Source organism: Coturnix japonica, chromosome 23, assembly GCF_054131305.1.
Source record: "Coturnix japonica strain WE chromosome 23, WE-NBRP24, whole genome shotgun sequence".
Classification (NCBI taxonomy): Eukaryota; Metazoa; Chordata; class Aves; order Galliformes; family Phasianidae; genus Coturnix; species Coturnix japonica.
This window is the reverse complement of record NC_140685.1, coordinates 5,672,689-5,694,631: the sequence shown is the minus strand read 5'-3', so window position 1 is coordinate 5,694,631 and position 21,943 is coordinate 5,672,689. Positions and strand designations below refer to the sequence as shown.

The following is a 21,943-nucleotide window of genomic DNA, read 5'->3' as shown; positions in this document are numbered from 1 at the left end:
GGCATAGCTCAGAAATTCAACATACCCACAGCTGCATTCACCTTGCCTATCTCTGAACAGCATCCCTGCCCCTTGTAACCACCCTTCCTGCGCTTATAATTCCCTTAAAAACCACTTCATGGCTTTTAAAAGAGAAACCTCTAACGTCAAGGAAAAGACTGTAAGCTTCACAGGAGTTTTCACCTTCATTATCAGCTGGATTATCCAAGCAATCATTTTTAAAGCACTTTTAATTTCACTAATTTACAGTTCAGGCAGCATCTTCTTCTCACCTGAGAGGGGCTCACTGAGGAACTCTCTGATCGTGCAGCGTTTGGCATCAGATGTGTTCTGAAACAGCCTCACCAAGTCTCGCTGAAGAGCCAGAATCTCCGGCAGACATTTAACCAACCTCAGTTCTGGTTCCTGGAGGGGGAAAACGGGACCCCATGAGTAAAGCCATCCTTGGACAAAACCTAATCCTGAATACTTTCACTGAATTACTTCTTAGACGTTACAAAGAAAAAATGTATATATTTAACACATGCAGTTCAAGATTATCAAAGGTTATGATGAGGAAGGCACTATAACCAAATGCTAGAACACCTCTCAATTTTGGTTTTGTCTTCCCAATCATTTCTGTGCAATTTTTACTGTTCTTTTCCAGTTTGATGTTGCTGCTCATGCTAGGGCAGCAATACCCTGGCCTCTGAATCTGCAGGCAGATATCCAAGCATTGTGGGGTCCCACCCCTGTATCACACTCACCTTCTGCAGGAACTTCCACAGGAGTGGGACCGTGTCCTTAGCATTCATTTGCTGGACTACATGGCCCAGGTTCTCCACTGAAATCCTCTTTCGGCTGCTCCACATCTTAGAGTGATGTATGTGGCTGTCCTTGGGCAGCTGGGACAGGAAAGTCGCTGGGTCTCCATAAACTACTTTCACTATTGGATTGGAAGAGATTCTCTCATCCTCTTGAATTTGCTCATTTAACTTCAGAAGTTTCTTATCCAAGCCCTGCATAAAAGAATGACATCCTATCAGAAATGGCAGCTTGGCCTAAACCCTTAAATAGCTCAGGTTTAGGAACAGCTGGATGAAAGGGGGAACGCAGGCATTACAGCAGGTCAGATTTCTGAAGAAGTGGCTGCTGAAATCTCTTCAAACAAATTTCTCACCTCCAATTCAGGAATAATAACAGTTCTTGCAACAATTTCTTCCCATTTATTTCTTTTCTCCTTGGTGGAAAGCACATCATCAAACTGAACTGGCCCTGTAACAGAAATATACGAGTGATGCTTGTAACACTTCAGTTGCAAAAAGAGCTTAGATTCCCTTAGCTTCTAGATGTGGCATCCTTGCAAGCTTGCATGGTAAGCCAGGAGCAATTACAGAGGTCCTGGAATGAGCATCTGAGTCCAACAGAGGAGCATTATCCAGAGCAGCACACAGTAATCTCAGCCTTTTAGAGACTTCAGTCATTCAATTCAAATGATGCAGCCATTTATACGAGTCATTCAGAATCCCAGAGAGGTTAAACAACTTGTTCAAGGTCAGACCAGGAGCAACGACAGAATAAAGAACAGAACTTGAATAATGGCCCGTGTTGTCACACACTGAAAATACAGCTGTTCCATATAAATCACCATACAACAATGACTCATGTCAACTTGAACTCCAGATTCTACTTCTAGCCATAATCTGCCACCCCTATTTCATCAACTAACTCCTTGGCAGTCATTTAAGGAGTAGTATATGATTATACACAATACTGTGCTTTGAGCAGCACCTCCGCTTGTGAGCTGAGAACTCTGTCAGTGTATCATGAGGCTATTTATTCCACAATTCCTTTTCAGAACTACTTGTCAAATCTTGCAAACCCCCCTGAACTCAACCTAAATAGAAGTACACAGCTGAAATTCCTTCACTCCCTAGAGTGAGAAACAAGCCTTATGTTCCTGCATCTTCCTCATCAGCTCAGCTACTGCCTGTCGGGAATGGTTCTTTACCAAAGAAGCAAAATAACTGCTGCCCTTTAAAATGCCAACACAGCTTGTAGATGAGATATGGCTGATAGTTTCCTTACACTGCCCTGGGTGCTGGTAGGGGTCCTTCAGAAGGCTGCCTAGGACCAGATGAAGGATGCTGATAGCCTCATCCACGCTCTTGCCCAAAATTCTTGTCAGCTGTGCCAGGTCCTCCTGGATGTGCTGCTGCAGGAAGGTCACCGAGTCGCGCACTGCTGGCTTGATAATGTTTCTCAGTGACTAAAGAGTGACAAAAGGTGACAATGAGTACAGCCAACACAGCCCAGATCAATGCAGAACTGCAGTCTTACCAGCTCTATTTTGCCCTACAGGACTATTGAACAAATTAAGGCAGGTATGCAAGCATATGAAACCAATGAAACCAACACCATCACTAGGCAAGGAGGGGAGTGAATTTGGGTCTTGTGCCTTGAAAGACTGCCCTGGTCAATAGGCAGTGGGATAAAAAGGACCAGCATCACACAGATTTCAATACATTTAATGCGCCGCTTGAAGTTACCACTAGGAGATACCTGAGGGTCTTTTGTGGCTCCCAGCAACATCGCTAAATGTGTGAGCAAGCGGATCAGCATGAAGACAGCAGGGGACATGGAGCGATCAGACACTCCCTGCTCTCTTCTATGCTGTGCATCTCCAAGGACGTGGCCAGTCTGAGTTCTGTCTCCACTATTCCTGTTGGAAAGCATATGTACGGTCATTTTTGCCTTGACAAGAGAACACACAAGGTTATCAATACCCAGTAATATCTTTCTGCTCATGAGCTCTCTGAATGTCATAAAAGGTACCAATTAAGAGTGCTGCAGAGGAATGAAGAATTTCAATAAGCTTTGTATGCAAATAAGATAATTCCCTTAGTTTTGTTGCCTGATTTCTTCTTGTTGGGCATCTCTTCTTGTTATGTAGTCTATGAAAGGGGCAATGTCCAGCCCTGCAGGGGTTTAGTCAGCACCATGAAGGACAGGTGAAAAGCCACTACTGTTAGACTTTGAGACATCACCATTTCTATGCAAGGGCTGGAAGTGCAAATCCACAGAAGGAGGAAGGAGCACAAGTTGTAGCTCCTGCAGTTTAGGTAAGAGCTCTACTGCCTTGATGAGCCAGCTAACAACACGTAGCTTTCTGCTCCACTATAGCACCACATAACATACATCAGCTTGGACAAACGGAGAGTTGAAAAGCTTCAACTAAAAGTTTAACAAGCTCTTATTTTAATGTAGTTTTTGGAAATTCAGAGCTCTACCAGCACCCCTCATGGCTCAGCCTCTTCTTCCAAGAGGCCAATGCATGAGCTAGGAGGGAACCCCATGTGCCACCTTTCAGCATGGGGCAATAACTTTTGTTCTGAAAGCACACTATATCATTCAGTATTGAGAAGGTGAATCAATCAAAGCATACCATAATTGTTGAAAGCCAGGCACTGGATTATAATTAATCCCTCCGACTTCTGAGCCACACTCAATACAACGGCCAATTTGCTTGGGTTTGCCACACTAGCAAAGAACAAAAAAGAGAACACTGAATTCCAGAGTAAGAAGCAAAGATCCAGAGTGTAGCTGCTTATATTGAAGGCTGCTGTATGCTGGACAAACAACCTCTGGCTGATTTATTGCCCAGATTTATGGTACCGTCTGGTTTAAATGTTACATTACAGCAGCAAAATGGCCAGCAATGCAGAGAGTTTATAGGACGAAATGCAGTACAAAAGAACTTCAGCAATAACTAAAACATGGAAGTTTATTGCTGCAAATGTTACTTGCTTTAAAATAAAAAGAAAACCTACCAATCTCAAACTCTTACCTCTCCTACAGTGCAGGGGTGGCCATTTGGACATACTACAAAGAAAGAAAAAAGTAGAACAGTGTTAACAGAGCTATTTATGAAGCCCCCGTTATTTCCTATCATGGGGACCATCACCTTAGAACTAGAAATATGCTTCAAGGCCTAATAGAAAACACTGAAGTTCCCAAAGCCCAACAGAGTGCAAAAGGACCGTGCAGGAACTAGAGGAAGCTTTTATTGCTTTTCCCCTTGAAAAACATGGAATGGAAGCCTGAAAAATAACCCAAACCATGAAGAAGATGATGTCTATCCTCTTATCAGGAATTGCTTCCTCCAATAACAAGGAGTTATCCTCAGTTTCTTTCAAAGCCAGTCAGAAGCACTTACTGTACATGTGCAGATCAGCCAGTCCTTGCCAAGCTCTTGCTTGAGCCACCATATCTTCCGGCATCGTAGGCAGAAAAGAGTGCTAAAGAGTAAGAAAGGTGACAAATGAATGTCTGGATTGGTTCTTTACTGTAGCAGCTCCCCACTGTTACCTTGTCTTCATTCCCCATCGCAGTATCTAAAAGATGTAGTGCAGATGAAGGGTGTGATGCATGCGTATGTTTTCAAATGCTACCCTCAATACTGTCAAGACTTGCACGCACACATCCTAAACTGGATTCCTCTTGCAGTGACCTCATGCACCCTGGCATCTACTAGTGTTTCCTTACATCTGGAAAGCCAGAAGAAACCAAGCAGCAAATCCTTCTATTTTCACAGCCTATGGCTCTGTTACCCTCTAGGACACACAGGTTTCCACACTACTATCAGCCAACTGCTTTCAGACTTTCTCAAACATCAGCACAAGTATTTGCCTGATACTGCTCAGTCTGCAGAAGTACTTTGAAAAGGTGCCAGTCCAGAGCTCAGTGCTGTGCTATTTAATGCCAACAACACTGAAATACCCATCAGAAATCCACAACTAAAACAATGAGCTGGTGCCTTCTGATGCTATGGTGATATTACAGCGGGCCCAGTAGATGAATAGAAGTATTACTGATGTGCTGATCTCTTTACCTCCATGGTGTGTGGGGAGAATGCCAGATTCCTCAGTGGCTGCAGGATGGGGTTCTGCCCACACAGCAGGACAGCCATAGTATGAACAGCCATCTCAATGAGTGCTCCGTTATTGCTGAAGCTTTGAGGATCCACACTCAGAACAGATGGCAATGTATTCATGGCAAGAGACATCGCAAAGTTCTGCAGGTCTGGAGAACTCAGGACTTTGGAGTTTTGGATGAACTCAGCCAGAGCACAAGTTTGCTGAAAGCACACATTTAAAAAGAAATAAAACCACCATGATATTGTCCATCAAACGGAGGAGGATGAGCAGCTGCTTCTCATGCTGCATTTTTCCCCACTTTTAAACTACTTTCCCCTTGCCCTGACCAGGGCCATAAGCCAGAACAAAAAGTTCTTCCACCAATGATTCATATCTCACTGATGAAGCCACATTTGTCACAAGCCCCCCAAAGGGCAGCATCTTACCTGCTGTTTGGGATGAAAACTTGAGTCACTGCATCCATACAGGGCAGTGACCTCTCTGAAAATAGCCAGGAGCAGATGGACAGCTGGGGTGCTGCCAGAGGCCTGGAAAAGATGAAATGATAGAGTGGAGAAGAGATAACTGCTGTGATGGCTGAACATTCACATGGATTCAGATGGTTATTGCATTGGTTGGTCTGCATTAAAGCTCTCCCCACATAAGAAGGGATGATGCAGAACTTACTGTCTGAGCCACAAGAGTAATCTGAGCCCTCCAGCTGATTTGATATCAAACTTCAGTATTTTATTCTCATCTAGCCAGAATTATGATCTCACAGTTCAGCACCCTGAGTTTCCCTGCCTTCAAATCAACACACAAGTGATGGAACAGATCGCCACCAGTGAATGCATTGTGTCATGTGGAGAAATTCAAATGGTGGGTTTTTGTCAAACATCCCGAACGCTCTCGTACACAAAATGTGTATTGGAGAAAGGTTACAACTGCACTGAAAACACTTGGTTGATTTTACAAGGCAAGGCACAAGGACAGGCAGATATGGGCAGGCAGGGAATGGGCATAAAACTGCTCTGACTACCTCCTCAGCTGGCAGTTGGCTACAAGGTGCATGAAACATTCACTGTAAATCAACCTGCATTTATTAGAGGGGATGAATAGCAAGGATGAGGCAACCCACTGAATCTCAGTGCTATGGGTGCCAGAGCATGATAAAAGCAAGTGTTTGCGCCTCAGCCAGGATAAGCCACAGCAGCTTCCACAAGCAAAGGCAACCCAGGCATCTCCACTGCAAAGAGACACTGCCAACACCAACATAAAAAGCATCAACGCTGGGCACCCAGAATCCATGAGAGGGTTATGGTGAGAAGAACATTCCCTACCTTCTCAGCCTCTGAAAGTCCCTCAAGCTTGCACTCTATCATGGCTTTCCCCACAGCATCACGCAGGACTTTGTAGTTCTTGCCACACGCCAGGTAACGATCAATGGGGTTAGACTGACTGCTCCGTACCTGCAAAGGGAAGAGCACACAGTGAGCACTGTGGATGTTAACCAGCCAGGGGACAAGGCAAAACCTGCTCTTTGCAGGAACCATTTCTCCCAGTAGATGTGGCCTTTCAGCCTTCACAAAGAGGCAGCACACAGGCGTGGTAACCCAAATAGATCTCGCACTGTGGCAAGTTCCCCAGAGCCAGGCAGCACTGGAACAAACAGGACTAACAGCAGTGAGCCACCTCCAAGGAGACCCCTCTTCTTTACCTGTCGCAGAATTTCCACTGGGAACACCCAGTTGAACCTTTCCTCCATCACAAGCTTCTGAGCAAATTCCATCCCATACAGATGGGCAATTTTCCGGATCAGGTAAACACTGTGCCAGTCATTCTTGGTGAGTCCACAGAACACCCTCACATTCTCCAGGTAACGTTTCTTCTCCTTTACCTGGTCTTGATCTGGAGGGGAAAAAGCAAAAAATACATCCTACCTTGTTCCTCATCTAAAGTGCTCCCTCAGCCAGACTCTGGCCCACTACCTGTTCTTGAGACTTATGAGGTCATTTCCAAGGTGTTCTCAGACTACATGGAAATCTGCTCTAGGTTTCCAATAGGACACAAGACTCCTAACACACTTTTGGAACCAAGTAGTTAATTCCCAGAGCTCTTCCATTTTTCTTAACATTGGTTTTCCATTAACTCAACTCCCAAGGTGATGGAATGCCTTAAGAGCAGCTTTTGCATACATTCCACTAGCCTGACATCCTCAGTGCAAGAGCTGGACTCTGAAATCCCTTTGAAGTCATTTTGATGCGTTATGGACTGTGTGAGCATCTCTAAGACCATTCTTCACGCGCTCATCTCCTTCATTGGATCACAGAAGCAGCTCAACACCTTCTTTTAGGGCTTGCTTTTTTGGAATTACTTCTTCCTCCTTTTCAGATGCCCACAAAACCAGAAGCCTTACAGTAGACACGTATCTATCTTTCATTAGAAAAGGAAAACTACTGAAGCCCTCTGTCTCAGCCAGACACCAGCACACACACTGATTGTGCCCAGCTCACCTCCCATGATAACTTTTCATTGTCTACAACATTTCCATTTGATAGCACAATCATTACTTACCTGTGAGCTTATACATGTCATAGAGCAGCTCTGCAGCCTTAGTCAGGTACAAGCGAACTTTAGCCACTGCCTGCAGGTATTCCACAGATGACTCCTGAGGAGCTCCTCGATTGCTTTTGGGGAGGTAGTTTTCTGGAAAGCCTCTGTCTCCAGGCAATGAGTTAACACTCTCACATCCAAGGCTGCCTTCTGACTTGTCACACATAGAATCCTAAAGATGAACCAGAACACTGCATGAGCAGCAGAACCACTGGAGTCAGATACCCCATGTGTTGGTGCTGTATACATCCAGTGCATCCTTGCCAAAAGACCTCCAATGGTTTTCATGACACCCTCCACCCAACTGCCATCAGCTCCTTCCTGGGATCCTTCTGCTGCTTATCCCAAACTTCTACTGCATCACCAAACACTTCTTTAGCAACACACCCAAGCTCTCCTATATTTCCCACATGTGTAGCTGAGCATGAGAGTGAAGAGCATGTTCACTGAGCACACTCACACGTCCCAAGATGCAGAGCCTTTCCCTTCACAAGAATACACATTCTTATGTGAGGTGCCCAAGAGAAAGAAGCATTTATGAAACACAGCAAAAACAAAACCTTGGGAGGCATAGCCACGTATTGGAGAGCAGGTTCTGAACAAGTGCTTTAATTTAACTTACTGGGGGAGGGGAGCGGGCTTAAATTTCCCCCTGTACCAGTTCTGTTGCAAAAGTCTTACCTCCAAGCAGTTGACAAAAAGCAAGTAGAGCTCTTTTTTATCTCTATTGTCCAGGATGTGGCAGCGTTCAACCCGGGACAGGTAATCTTGCACGTCATTTTTCACTTCACTGAAGCTATTGGAGAGAGAAACACACTCTTATCACAGCTGCGATGCTGGTGGCTGTACTAAATCATGATCAAGCTACCAGTTAAGGCCATGAGACAGGTGGAGATCACTTTGGAAGTGATGGAAGAGCAACTGTACTGCCTCCTACCAGATAACATCCAGCTTCCTCCTCCAAGCTAGGCTTTTATCAGAGATGACAAATAAGGATTTCCAGGGCATAAATCACCTGCTCTATTTCAGGAATGTGAATTAGGAAACAATCACACTGGAGAAATGGCTCTTTGTATGTTCTGACTGCAAAGGGAAGGTGGAGGAACTTATGTGAAGGGAGGGTTCTGTGTAAGCATACAAAAGATTGTTGTCTTTGATTGCCTGTGGATCAGGAATGCTGCTTTACTGATCTGAAAAGCCATCAGCCATTCCCCCAGGGCTGCAAGAGCCATCCACAATCAGCACAGCTCCAGGTTAAGAGCAAATAGGTAAGTGTTGGCACAGACTGATCAGATACATCATACAAAGCACATTCAAGTCAGCCTAGCTGCACAACTAACACAAAGGTGCAGGATGAATTTCACCTACTGTGGTACTAATTCAACAAGCAGTAGGGAAGTAAGGAGAACAAACATCAATTTGATGATGCCATGGAAAAAGGTGAACCATGACACCCTACCTGCAGTGTAACACCCAATAACTGCCTGTGCTCACCTGTACTTCAAGAGAAGCTTCAGCATCACTGAGCGGATAATGGGAGTTTCATCCACTTCCTCATCAAATGGGGACAGAAGTTTGGTGTAAGTAGCAGGGCGATCTGTGGGAACACGGGAGGGATGGGAAGGTGAGAGAAGCTACCAAGAGAATCAGCTCTATGAGGCTCCACGAATAGAGCTCACCTGAATCTCCCAGGAGGCGCCTGTACACAAATAGCAGATTGAGGAGCTCTTGGATCACTGCTGCGTCAGGGGGCTCGTTGTCCTTAAAGCACATGGTGGTAACCACATCTATGAAGAAGTTATTGCACCTCTGCCGGAACAGGGCATTTTTTGCTATGGCAGCACTAGGCAGAGAGTAAAAAGCATTAGGACGGCGTTCAAATACAGAACCAGTTAAATAATGGATGAAGCAAAGCAGGCATGGGCAAAAGTCAAAGCGATGCTCTTCTCCAGCTTTCAAAAAGGCTGGATTTATATAACTCTCCAAAAGCATCCGAGTGAGAAGGCCACATCAGATTGCCACTTGTGATCTTAGCTGTCAGAGTGATGCCAGATACACGCACTGTGAGCTGTCTGCTACACTACCACAAAGCAATCTGAGGTGACCAGCAGCTCCGTTATCCAGTTCAGCCACCAACAGGGCCTTGCTGCCCACTGAGTGCTGCCTTAGCTTGCAGTGTTTTGCAATGAGCCCCATCAAGTGGGCCAAAGGCAACTTCCTCCCCTCTTTTGAAACAATAAAGGGGAAATGGATGGATCTAAACCCAGACAAGGAAGAGCTGAGCAGAGCTTCCACCTCCATCCTATAAGTGTATTTCCTTACACTACCAGCCCCGCTGCAATGCTTATACCTTAGACAGGAAGGAGTACCTGAGCTCCTTGTCAACAGTTAAATTATCATCTTCAACAGCAACTCTGCATAATGGACAATGCATGTGTGCTGGAATTAACCACGCTCTGATGCACTTCTCACAAAAGGCATGGTTGCAACACAGCCGCACTGGATCCTTGGGCTCTCCATGGCAGATGGAACACGGCTTCAAATCATGCCTGTAAGTCAGGAACAGCAGCGAACATGATTGCTTCAATGCTGTCTTACCAAGGAAGTCTTGAGTAAGACATTCATCTGCAACTACAATCACAGAAGAAAGTTTAAGACCTGTTGGCTAACCACTCAGCCCCAGGGTGCAGAATAAAATAGAACATACTGCTCTCCATCTGGCTTTCAGTACATTGAATGCAATGCTTTTTATGCTCAGGAATACATAGGCAATATTTCTCCCTGATTGTGCACAGATAGTCTCAGCATCACTACCTGTAGAGCCTGCTGCTGACGTCCTCCTTGCATCTGCACAGTACTTTCATCACTGCAACAAAAGTTGGATGAGTCTTCATGTCTGAATCCTCCACAAAGCACTGCAGAAGAAAAGGGCAATGCTGAATGGCTCAGCTCTGCTGACACAATTGGCAGAAGCAAACAGGAAAGAGGTGAAATCATCTCTTAGCTCACCTTGGCAAGAAGCAAAGTATGATTTTTCACTATATTCTCAACCTCTGGCATCAAAGCGCTGGTACCAAGCAATACATGTTCAACAAACAGAGACATGCAGAAAACACGGTTCCAGCAGGTTCTGTGGGAAGGAAAGCATGATTTCAGAAGTACAGTTAAGAGTTCAGAGCTGATGTGGCTGTGCTATGAGTCTGAAAGGCAGAACAGCATCAGATCTGCTTCTCATGCTCACTGCTACAGCTCTTGTACAATTCTCATGCAGCTTCTTAGATTTGCCTTTTGGTTATCAGCCCCTTAACCAAAGCCTGGCTTTCTGTCAAGGACAAAACACACAGCAGTATGTAGCGAGTGAGCTTATGACATGGGAAAGTGTCCTGCAGACAGCACTGCAGCACAACAAAGAGCACAACAAAAATCTTATCTCTGGTTTCCGTTAGAATAGGAAGTAACTTAAAGAAGGAACCAAACTTTTGTTCCCACTTAAGTTAAACTAAACAAGGTCTGCAAGATACACCAGTGTAGCTCCCTTGGCCTGAACTGTGGGAGAGAAATCTCTTGTCTCAGGCACAGCAAAGTTCCCCATCTCTGTCTTTACAATAATAAAGCAGGGAATCGTTGCTGATTAATGCCAAACAAACAAGATTCAAAGCAGCCCTGAATGCAACTGGAATGCAGTGGATAATGCTGCTAGACTTCAGGGGAGCATCTGTGGAAGGAAAGAAAGGAAAAACAATCTAGCAATTGATAACAACCCTCCTGAGTTGGAACCTGGGAATGTATACAAAGTTCTCATCAGAGAAAAGCAGAACCAGAACAGTTTCCAGTCTGTACTAACAGCAAGGCAAAAGATCAAGGCTATGAGTAGAACTGCAGTACATACTTGAGTTGTTTTAGCAGCTGATGGCACCAAGTAGCACTCCCCTGTAACGACTTGTCTTTACAAATAAATTCAATTGGCATTCGAAGATTCTTCACTTTCTGCAGCCAGATCTCCGGGTGGGCTGCCTGCATTTGGTTCTCCAGGTCTTCAGCACACACAATTGCAGCTAAGATGTCTAAAACCTAAATGCACACACAGACTGTAAGCATAATGCAGCAGTAACACTTGAAAATTATCTGGGAGCTATTTGGCTTTGCTATGTAGCACTGAATAATTCCCTATTGATGATCTCAAGCTCTAGGGGGTTCCCATGCTTGTGGCTCAGACCATTAGCACACCCTACTAATTAATACAAAAGCATGGCAAGCTAATTTAAACTCCACTAGTAAGGCTGCTAACATAGCTGTCTATTCCTAACACCAAGGATTCCATCTGAGTTGGCACTTCCCACTCCAGCTGAAATCAAAAGGACACTGGACACAAACTAACTCAATGAAGACAGCTCTCTGTTAGGGCTGAGGATCACAAAACGCCTGGTGATGACTGTACCATCTCGGGATGGGGCATCCCATCCTGGTTAAGAAGAGGGTCGACCACACTGGGGTGTACAGCCAGGATCCTAGAGAAGTTCTGCAAGCGGCTCTTGAACTGATTGTAGCCCAAGTGGACCCAGGGCAGACACGGCACCGCCTCCTGTCTCCTGGGAGAAGCTGCCTTCCATTCCTCGATACAGGAGAGAAAAGCAAGTTGCAGACACTGAAAAGGTAGGAAGAAAAAAAAGTTAAGAAAATTAAAATTTACCCCAAAAAATTACTTTTTTTTAATTTTATTTTGTACTAAAATACAAAATTGTCTTTAAAACCCTCATTAGTGCTTTATGAAGACAGTCTTAAACGTTGGGGCCATTTCTATGGGCTCTCCTAAGGAAGTGCTTTTCCTACTGGTGCTCCTAAGGTAAGCACACAGTGATTCCAGCAGCCATTCAGAATCCAATATCTGCTCTGGGGACAGCTCATCACCCATGTGATAGGAGGACTGGGTCTGAAGGCAACATTCATTCAAGGCCAGGCTGGATGTGGCTCTGGGCAGCCTAGTATGATGGTTGGTAATCCTGCACATAGCAGAGGGGTTGAAACTAGATGATCATTACAATTCTTTTTGACCCAGGCCATTCCATGACGTTGATACGCAGAAGGGCATCATGCCCTTCTCTTCAGCCAAGGGGTTCCCAGTTCCTGCTCCACACACTGACCTGCAGCTCCTTTGTGGAGGAAACACCAATGGTCAGGACAATGAAGTCAATGACATAACACTGGAAGAGCTCCTGCTTTTCCTCCTTGGTCAGAGCAGAGATAAATTCTCCCAGTGCAGTTTTCTGGAATATATCCACAAAGTTTTCCGCTTGGTCTGGAAAACAAAAGTGCAGAGAAAAGCTCGACATGTCAGGAGGAAGCTGGGTTTAACACAGCTTCTGCCTGGACACCTAATCAGTCACTGGTGCATACAGCACTCCCCCCATTCAGATTGCTAATGAGGAATTTGAGGCCAGGCCTTCTCAGCCCAGGCATCGCTGCCATATTTACTGGATCTTAACATCAACTCTTGGTATTTCCCACAGCATTCAGGACATGAGACAGACTAATACTGGGAAACAGAGTATAGAGGGACTGAAGGTGATCCCAGGGTGGTAGTGATGGGTTGAGGCATGCTAGCAATACACTGCAGTTCACAGGGCAGATGGATGGAGCATCACAAGCTCAAGCCAGGTGCTCACCTTCAGTGTTTTGGATGTACTGAGCCTTCAGCCACATCTCATCCAAATACTCCTTTATCCTCCAGCTGAAAGGCATCTTATTCCCATCATCAGCAGACACCATCATGCTGTTCTGCACCAGAATTATCTCTGTTTGAGAGCTAGGAGATTAAAAGATCATTAGTATGGCAGGCTTTTGCTTAAGAAGCATATTCAGACAGAGGCAATAAGATCCAGAAAGCAGCCCTACAAGGGGAAAAGAATTGAAGGACTCATTAATAGAACTCCTTGCACCAATTACATAGCATTAGGACCTATCTAGTGAGAATTCTCTAGCAAAAAGACTCTAGTGGCACAACACATAGGCTTCAAGGGATGGGTAAGAAGTGTGAGAAAGCCAAGAACCACAGAGCAGAGCCCAGGACTGACAGGGATAAGGCAGAGGAAAAAAAAGACTTCTGCAGTCACTAAAGACCTTCCCCACTGCCATTGGCACAGCACTGGGGAACAACCAACAATGTCAATCTCCCACATGGATTTAGAGACAATATGGGACTAGTGTCAGTGCTGCCAGCAGAGCCGTCCTGCTGCTCCCTCCAGGGGCTCACCTGTTTTTACCCACACCAGAAGGGACAGTCAGGAGTTTTGTGTCCCTGAAGATGAACATCCACAGGTTTGTCACCCATTCAGGTACTGGCCTGGCCAACAGCTCCAGATTGCCATTTCTGTCTATGACAGCAATTAGGAGAGCCAGGAATTGAGTGATGGATTTTTGGACTCGCTTCCACAAGGTGTGCCTTGGGGGGAAGAAAGAGACCAAGAAAACCAGAGGGAATGTGAACAACAGCATCAGCAAATCAGGAGTGGTGGCCCTAAAAAAAACCATTGCCATTTGCAGGCTGTTCTTGGCAGCCTGCAGGCTATGAGATACTGCTGCTGTCCTTACCTGAAGGTACCTGCCTCCTGCAGGGCACTGAGGTTGGAAGCTGCCCGAAGCACCCAGTTTTTGGGCTGAAAAGAATTTTCCTCTTGCTTTTTCAAAAGGCTGGAGAGACGAGCCCTTGTTGTCTTCAGAAAAGAGGCTAGAAAACAACACATCGTTTCAGCTTCCTCCTCTAATGGCCTTGGATCAAAACACAAATATCACAGCAAGCACAGTATTTTACATTTGCTTCAGTAACCAACCAATGGGGAGCAATTAGCCACCAGATACAGCACAGCCAGAGAGAGCCATGAGCCAGAAGGCCAAGCAACGCCCTACAACCACACAAACAGTGAGGCTGGAGCACACACACTCAGGAACCAACCTAGGAGTTCCACCTTCACTACACTACAAAGAACCACCAGCCCTTAGGTCCCCAGTGAGATAACATGCACATTTTGATGGCTCCCTGGATGCTGAGGGATGCTACCAGCTGCACTACAGGGCACTGCATACCTTTCAGGCCATTCTCTTTGGACAGGAGGCTGAGGAGAATCTCAATTCGCTTTCTGCTTCGGCTAAGATTCTCATTTTGGTCCCGCAGCATTCCCACAGCGCTCTGCACGCAGCTCCTCAGCAGTACAACAATGTCCAGGACTTCACCCTTCCCAGGAGCAAAGATAAAAAATGCTCATTATATGGTTTCACTCCCTTGCCCTGAGTACATCCATCTTATTATGGATTATAGTACTCTCTAGAGAGCTCGTGTCATTTGCTTCCCATAATGCAGGCCTTCTGTTATCCCTGGTGACAAATTTAAGCACTTATTTTGCAACCAAGTACACACTGTGACTTCTACAGCCTTTTAAAGTGGCATGTAAAACAGCGTGGCTGTGAAGATATGATTCCTGCAGGGAAAGATCCAGCAGTTCACAAATGAAAGTGGAACCAACCAACCCAGCTGGGCTGGGGGTACATACACCTTCCTTGAAAGACCTTTAGGCATTAGAAGGGCAAAAGCCACCTATGGTCACCCTCATAGTGGGCATCCTCTGGAATCACACTGCACAAACCAGCCTTAACAGCAAAGCCTGCAGCCAACTCCAGCACAGTTTCCAATAGCCCTCCAACAGAAGGCATTGACAGCTGGGATTGCAGGCTCACAACTACAGTCCTCAGGTTCCAGGTCCATCAAACGGAAGATTGTAATAACAAACAAAAATAACAACCCCGTATTTAAGAATTAGGAGCACTGAGTAAGGAATTATGGAGTCTTGCAATTGGGTTGTTGGGTTATTTTTTAAGTGATGCCAATTTTCACCAAGCAGCAGAGAGGGTCAGACTTATTTTTTTCCCTCATCCACATTTCTTGATGTAAATAAATAATATGATGGAGTTCAATTGACTGTGGATGCAAAGAGTGCATTGCATCTGTGGGTGATAATAGAGCAGAGAGCTGTACTGATAGCTGAACAACAAACAAATTCATCCCAAACTGACCTCACAGTGTTCTGCTTCCAGTGCTGATGCTTCAGCCTCCCCATCTCTCTCTTCCTCCTCTTCTCCATTTACAGGTGGAGCTGCATCCAAAGTGTAGAATATTTATTAGAAAGAAGCAACACGCTGCTGCATCCATCACATAAGAGCTTATTTAGTGCCTGCATCTGAGAGCAGTAGGACATCTGTCAGATCCATCATCGCTTGCACAAATAGCTGAGCTCCATCTCTCTAAACGCACTTACAGCTGCTGGGGCTGTCAAGCTTTATGCAGCAAGAACCAAAAGAAGTGATGATGCTGAACTAATGCACTAAGCTGCACCGCAGTCCTTACAGCAGCACCCTGCCTCTAGTAAGGCAAAAGGAAAATAGAACCTGAGGAAAAAAAGACTAACCCATTCCTATGGGTTAAAGTGAACAGATTTATACTGGTACGAGTGAGAAGCTCCCCAGGGTGGCTCCTTGTCAGTGGTCCCTGATGTGTGCACTATCAGCACTCCCTTGTCTGAGCTGCCATTGCACACTGGCTGCACTCTGGGCCTCAATCTGCAGCACCTGCTTCCTCCTGTGCTGAGGTAGAGCACATCAAGCAGTGCAAATATTGCATTTTCATCAAGAAAAATGACAAAATTAACTTATTTATGACCAAAACCTCGCAGAAACAAACTAAACAGAAAGGCAAAGTTGACAGTCACGCAGCGCTCCCTACATGAGGTGCTTAGCAGTGGAAACAGGTACATTGTATTCAGCATAGGATCTCCCAGTATCAAATCTGGGGGGTTATCTCCCTGTTTTCCCCCTCTAGCATCTGACACCATCTGGCACAGCTCACATACAGCCTACCTCTGGCTTTACCCAAATCCTCACAGAGCATCTGGCTGATGGTGAGGTTCTGCAGCACAGACATGTCAGAGATCATATCCTTGGATCTGCGGAGGTCGTCTATGTGCACTGACTGCCACAGACCTACAGACACAAACCACAATAGTGATGTTATGTACTTGGGAACCCAGTCCCCACACAGATAAAGGGAGCAGCTCAGACAAGCTGCAGGACATGCTGATTCCAGATCTTAAGCATCAGGATGGAAGGAAAACTGGAGAAACGTCGCTTTGAAGCCAGTTAAAGAGTGAGGACAGACAGATGGCCAAACCCACCTCCATGGAACCCCACGTATGATGTTCCTCCTTCCACCCGTGTAAGCTTCATAATAAAGTAAACAAAGACAGAGACGTCTCCCAAGTTTGCCTTGTTGATTTCATTAACGACAGTGTATCTGCAACAAAGGGGAAATGCTGCTGTCAGACACAAGTCAAGGCCACCAGTCTTTCCTCCATTAGACAGGGCATCCTCCTTTCCCTGCATTCCATAAGTCACTCTGCTTCCTTTACTCAATTACACAGCCTAGAGCAAGAGCCTGTAATTCATAGGGCACTGTCTGATGACTTAAGTCAGCCCATTTCTGATTCTGAAATCCCCAGAAAGAGCAAAATAAGGCTGTGCAGGCTCCATGCAGAACAGCCAGCAGGGAACCACTTCACAAGGGACTTACTTGGCCGAGGCGACGAGCTGGGCATTTTGAGAGCCATCTTCAAAGTCTGCTTGAATAATAAGGATTTTATTTCCTGATGTGGCTTCAAGGAAATCTCTAAAGAGTGAAAAGGGATTTAAGAGAAGCATTAAAGCAAAACATAAGAGACTGTGGAGAGTCAGTTCAGATTGGCTTTGGCTCCTGCAGGCCAAGGGAGAAGTTAGAAACACTACCCTGCAGTGACAGAATACCTCCAAAAACAAATCTCATGCTTAGTACAGCAGAAGGAATTCAGTTTGCACTGAGCTCAGCACCACATGGCTTCATACCTCCCCTGTCAGTGTGTTACCCCAAAGTCCTGCCGGTGCATCTTCCATACAGATCAACTGAACACAAAACTGGACTCACCGGATCCCTTTCAAGAATGAATACTCTGTGTCAAACTGCTGCAGGAAAAGGATCTGAGGTCTTTGTGCTCTGCCCTGTACTTCTCTCTCCAGACATGCAGAATCAGCGCTGGTGAGGAGCCTCGAAAAGGTGGTGACCTATGAGTGCAAGAAATGGGTTTGTTCTCAGCTTAGGAAGGCAGTACAGACTCATGCCTGTGCTCCCAGATGCTGCTATCTTACTGCAGAGCTGGACTACACCCCAAAAGTCATTTATCTGACCCACAAGAGGCAACATGGGCTGCTGCATCAACCCAGGGCCAGAACTGTGTAGCTGGAAGCAGCGTCACTTGGTGCTGCCAGTGCTGGGTAGTCAAGGCTTTAAGAAATGGCTTGTCAGCCCCCATAGCGTGCCTTCCCCACATCGCCTCTCTCCAAGCGAGGCAGGAGACAGAAAAATTCTCCAGCCCATCTCAGCTGAAGTTCCTCAGTTCTGGCATAAGGGGAAAGCAAAGCAAAACCTAACACCCGCCCCTGCACGCCTCAGCAGCAAGGCTGTTAACAAGGCTACTCCCACACGGCCGTAATACAGCAGTAGTGACACAAACTAAAAGCCTCAGCACAGGCAGACAGCATTTTGATGCTCACCTCTGTAAAGACTGTCTGGCACTCCAACCCAGAGCGGACGTGAGCTCGGAGGAAGTCTGCAAACGATGAGTGCTGCTGCTGCTTGAAATACACATTGGCCAGAGAATCAGTCCTAAACAACCCCCCTGAGTTGCAGAGACGGATCACAGAGTCAGGGGTGGCACAGTTGAGCAGTGCCAGCTGTGCTTCAGCCTTGACACGTGCCATGAGCTGGCAGGGAGGACACGCTGCCTTCAGCTTCTCAGTGGTCTGCAGGACCACCGAGGCACAGGTATCAGAGTGGTAGCCCACAAACACATCCGAAGGGCTGTAATTCTGCTGGCTCACCAGGTGTTCCGTGGTGTTGACAGCAACAAAGTCACGCACCCACTTCTTCAACTCTTTCACCGTTTCTCTCTGCTCCTTGTCCAGGACTGTACTGATATCCACATAGTGCTTTTCCAGCCTGTTGATCAATGGGATGGGGAAGTGTTTATATACCACGTCTTTCTCCTCAATGACAATCAAACGGAACTTGGGGTGCACCCGGCACTTCACCCGGTGGGTGCCCAGCCCCAGGTCAACATACTTCTGGCCAGCAAGGTACACGTAATATTGGTTAAGGGCATCGTAGAGGCTTTCATAGAGGTTCTGCAAGTTGAGGAGCACAACCATTTGGCCGGTTTCCATGCAGACTTTTACACGGTTGATATTTCTGCATATCTGGGTGTACTCTTGATCCTTGGGGAAACTGGAGCCAAAGATGATTTCTGGCTGTTGCCGGGCAGTGAAGAAAGCTTGCTGGAGGATCTGTAGGGCCGCGTAATTCTCAGTCAACACAAGCAGGTACCTGCAATCACCATCCTCACTGCTGCTGTAAATGTTTTGTCGTATCAGCTCAATTCTACTGATATCGTGAGCATTTACATCTCCTTTTTCTGGTAACTGCGAGGTGAATATTTCCAAGGCATTGATATCATCTTTGCCACTGAAGTTACGGAGAACAACTTCAGCAATGTCCCTAGGCGTGGGCTCAATTTTAGAACTCTTAACCAAAGCAAAAAACATCTTTATGAGACTGTAGTAGTCACGCAGACCAAAGAACTCCCTGTCCTGGGCCTTGCAGATGATTTCATACGCATTGGCAAAGTGGTGAAAATACTGTTCAACCTTGTGCAAAGCCCCCCGTGCTGAGCAACAAATTCCCCTGGCACTTTCTATGAGCTCTTCTTTGCTGGGGTCACCACGGGAGACAAAGATACCTCGATTCATTTTAGCGGGGTCCAAAGCCCAGTTGGAAATCCCAATGAAGCCGACCTTCTTGTGAGGAAGAGGATCGTCATCTATGCAGCCATCTTCCAAAAGTGGGTGCAAAGTCTTCAAAGGCATTTTGGGAGAGTCTTCTGCCAGCCCAATCTCATCCAAAACCACCACAGAGACATACTCCTGCAGGTTCTTCCCATCCTGGAACCGAGCACAGTGCTTGAAAGTGCCTATGATACCCTCTGGTGTAGAGAGAGGGCTGCACTGGAAAGACACCAGATGGATTTGCTTCAGGTCCTTGAACAGATCTGAGTGAGCAGCTTGGCCCTGCATCGCGTCAGCCACAATGGTTTTCGCAAGGGATTTGGAGCTGCCAGGCTTCCCAACAAGGAAAAGAGGGATTTTCAGCTCAATGCAGATGACCATCATAAAGACATTTTCCTTTAAGGCCAAGTTTCTTGCTATGGTGTCTCGGAGGTGCACACCACTCAGGAATAAATCCTGCATCACGTTGATTTCTTCCAAAATCTTTTTCTGAGTATCGTAAGGCTTTGGGAGGACCTTACTGATAGCACTCCTATACTTCTCCTTCTTTTCCAAGGACGCGTGATAGCAGACCCCAACTGCTAGCACCAAGGACCACATAACGACGTTTCTCTCAGGGCTCTTTGGAGCTTTCTTTTCTTCAAGGTACTTCTCCAGCTCTTCCAACAGCAGATCACTGCGCATGTAAAACCACTTGAAAACTTCCATGCAGCGCTCCACATCCCGCAGGCTGACAAAACTACACTCGTCATCCCTCTGCCTCATGTACTGCTGGGAAACAATCAGCACTTCTGCTATTACCTTCACTTCAGCTTGGTCCACTCGGATCTGTTCAGTAACCCTCTGAACAATCTGTTGTATGTACATCTTTTCGGTTAAATCGTTCAGCTGCCCAAAATCCCACACTAATGGGATCATGCTGGGTGGGAGCGCATGGACCCGGTACACAAGCTGTCTCAGTGGAATAGATCCAAGCTTCTCCTTTGTCTCATCTGCTTTGACTCTGTAGCCCAACCCAGCTAATTCCAAGCGCTGAATCATCTTTGGCGTGTGCTTCCTGTAAGGGTTGCAGGCTGCTATGATCTGCAAGCCAGAGCAAGAGACCAAAGGCTTTCCCTCCACCGTGTGGTCACACAGAACTTCCTTGATGCTGCTCACAGCCTCCGTTGTGTTGGCTTCATCAAAAAATAGGACCGTGTCCAACCCGTGCTGCTTCTTATTGGCTATAGCAAGGGCTTCCGCTTCCTTGATCCTGGCATAAATCATTTCTGCAGTTGTACCTCCATGGACTTTCACAAGCTTCATGTTCTCTACCTCCAAAAAGCTCCTGCGTAACTTGCACAGGAAATTTACCAGCCTGGTTTTCCCACAGCCTGTTTCTCCCATGATGACAACTGGGATGTTACACCTGAACCGCATCTCAATAGCCAACATCTTCAGCACATTGTCTGTTGTGAGTTCATAGGTCTCATCAGGGTCTGTTACATCAGAGATTCCCAAAACCATGCAAAGCCTATCTAGTTTGTCAAGACGGGACAAGCTATCAAAAGAAATATCAAAGGGAACTCTCTGGAGTAACAAGCCATTGTACAGCTGTGAAGACATGATGTTCCTCTTGATAATCTTGCCATTCAAAGGATTAATGGCATCAACACCACGAGTCCCATTGGGCTGAAAGTGGAAACCAATGAACGTCATGGACACACGATCCCCATTGAAAAACAAATAGGGGTGGTGCTCAGACTCCCACTTCTTCCGAATGCGGAAAGGAAGAAGATCATCTTCAGAAACACCATCCAGGTTGAAGGTTTGCCTTCCTGTACTTTGATCAGAAATGTGCAAGGAGGGTGTTGCAAAATCCCTCGCCATTAAAATCATGAAGGTAACAACAAAGTTCTTGAAACCTTGCAAAGTGTCCTGGACAAATTCAGGGTTGCAAAAGACAGAAGCTTCACAGTCTCTCAATTGAACATTGAGAAATGATGCGAAGTTCCGGAGTTCTGACCAGGAGGGATCCACAATCCCACAGTGTATGAGGAAAACCTGCAGGCATTCTGCTGGGCTCCCTTCTACAGAGTGTTCTTTATACCAGAACGTGTCCAGATTGCACCCGCTGTCAAATCTTTTCAGATACTGGAAAGGTCTCTGGAAAGCCTCACTATGAAATTCCTCCTCATCCATTCCTGGGTCTGAAGCATCCCTGGGCTGCCTCCTAATTGCCTCCATTTCTAGTATCTCCTTGGGAGACTTGCACGTTACTTTAGGGAACACATCAAGGAAATTATACTTCTGGCTCGTTGATACCTGGAGTAGAGGAAAGGGAAATATTTCATCACAAGCCTGTAGCCCTGATCTTCATCTGTTTTACTTTGTCCTTACAGTGTTCTTGCCTTACATCACAGACACTACAGAATACCAACTAGCCTACATAGCCATAATGTGTTTTCCCCACCATGATTTGGTGATCCCATTCCCTACAGTCTCCTTCCTGTACCAGCAGTCCTTCATTAACTTCAATCCCT

The 21,943-nt window shown here is 46.1% G+C and overlaps 1 protein-coding gene across 11 annotated transcripts in view; it reads right to left on the bottom strand.

Moving 5' to 3' along the window:
* RNF213 (ring finger protein 213) overlaps positions 1-21,943 on the bottom strand; it is a 45,451-nt gene that overhangs the window by 3,475 nt on the left and 20,033 nt on the right. For 8 of the 11 annotated variants that reach the window (XM_015879695.3, XM_085522483.1, XM_085522487.1 and 5 more), the window contains exons 28-59: positions 18,135-21,725; positions 17,509-17,645; positions 17,122-17,217; positions 16,727-16,845; positions 16,413-16,535; positions 15,573-15,652; positions 14,589-14,736; positions 14,097-14,232; positions 13,759-13,947; positions 13,172-13,311; positions 12,650-12,804; positions 11,947-12,153; positions 11,398-11,579; positions 10,518-10,638; positions 10,323-10,423; positions 9,878-10,057; positions 9,188-9,351; positions 9,003-9,105; positions 8,190-8,304; positions 7,470-7,680; positions 6,613-6,803; positions 6,236-6,364; positions 5,342-5,443; positions 4,871-5,116; positions 4,196-4,277; positions 3,827-3,861; positions 3,425-3,519; positions 2,542-2,701; positions 2,068-2,248; positions 1,160-1,254; positions 747-998; positions 273-405 (exon numbers count right to left, since the gene is read on the bottom strand). In XM_015879695.3, the coding sequence (XP_015735181.2) occupies positions 273-405; positions 747-998; positions 1,160-1,254; positions 2,068-2,248; positions 2,542-2,701; positions 3,425-3,519; positions 3,827-3,861; positions 4,196-4,277; positions 4,871-5,116; positions 5,342-5,443; positions 6,236-6,364; positions 6,613-6,803; positions 7,470-7,680; positions 8,190-8,304; positions 9,003-9,105; positions 9,188-9,351; positions 9,878-10,057; positions 10,323-10,423; positions 10,518-10,638; positions 11,398-11,579; positions 11,947-12,153; positions 12,650-12,804; positions 13,172-13,311; positions 13,759-13,947; positions 14,097-14,232; positions 14,589-14,736; positions 15,573-15,652; positions 16,413-16,535; positions 16,727-16,845; positions 17,122-17,217; positions 17,509-17,645; positions 18,135-21,725 (7,999 nt within the window). Of the gene's footprint in view, positions 1-272; positions 406-746; positions 999-1,159; positions 1,255-2,067; positions 2,249-2,541; positions 2,702-3,424; positions 3,545-3,826; positions 3,862-4,195; positions 4,278-4,870; positions 5,117-5,341; positions 5,444-6,235; positions 6,365-6,612; positions 6,804-7,469; positions 7,681-8,189; positions 8,305-9,002; positions 9,106-9,187; positions 9,352-9,877; positions 10,140-10,322; positions 10,424-10,517; positions 10,639-11,397; positions 11,580-11,946; positions 12,154-12,649; positions 12,805-13,171; positions 13,312-13,758; positions 13,948-14,096; positions 14,233-14,588; positions 14,737-15,572; positions 15,653-16,412; positions 16,536-16,726; positions 16,846-17,121; positions 17,218-17,508; positions 17,646-18,134; positions 21,726-21,943 lie in introns of those variants that run through there. The other 3 variants (XR_014936634.1, XM_085522488.1, XM_085522489.1) reach the window with 3 other exon arrangements.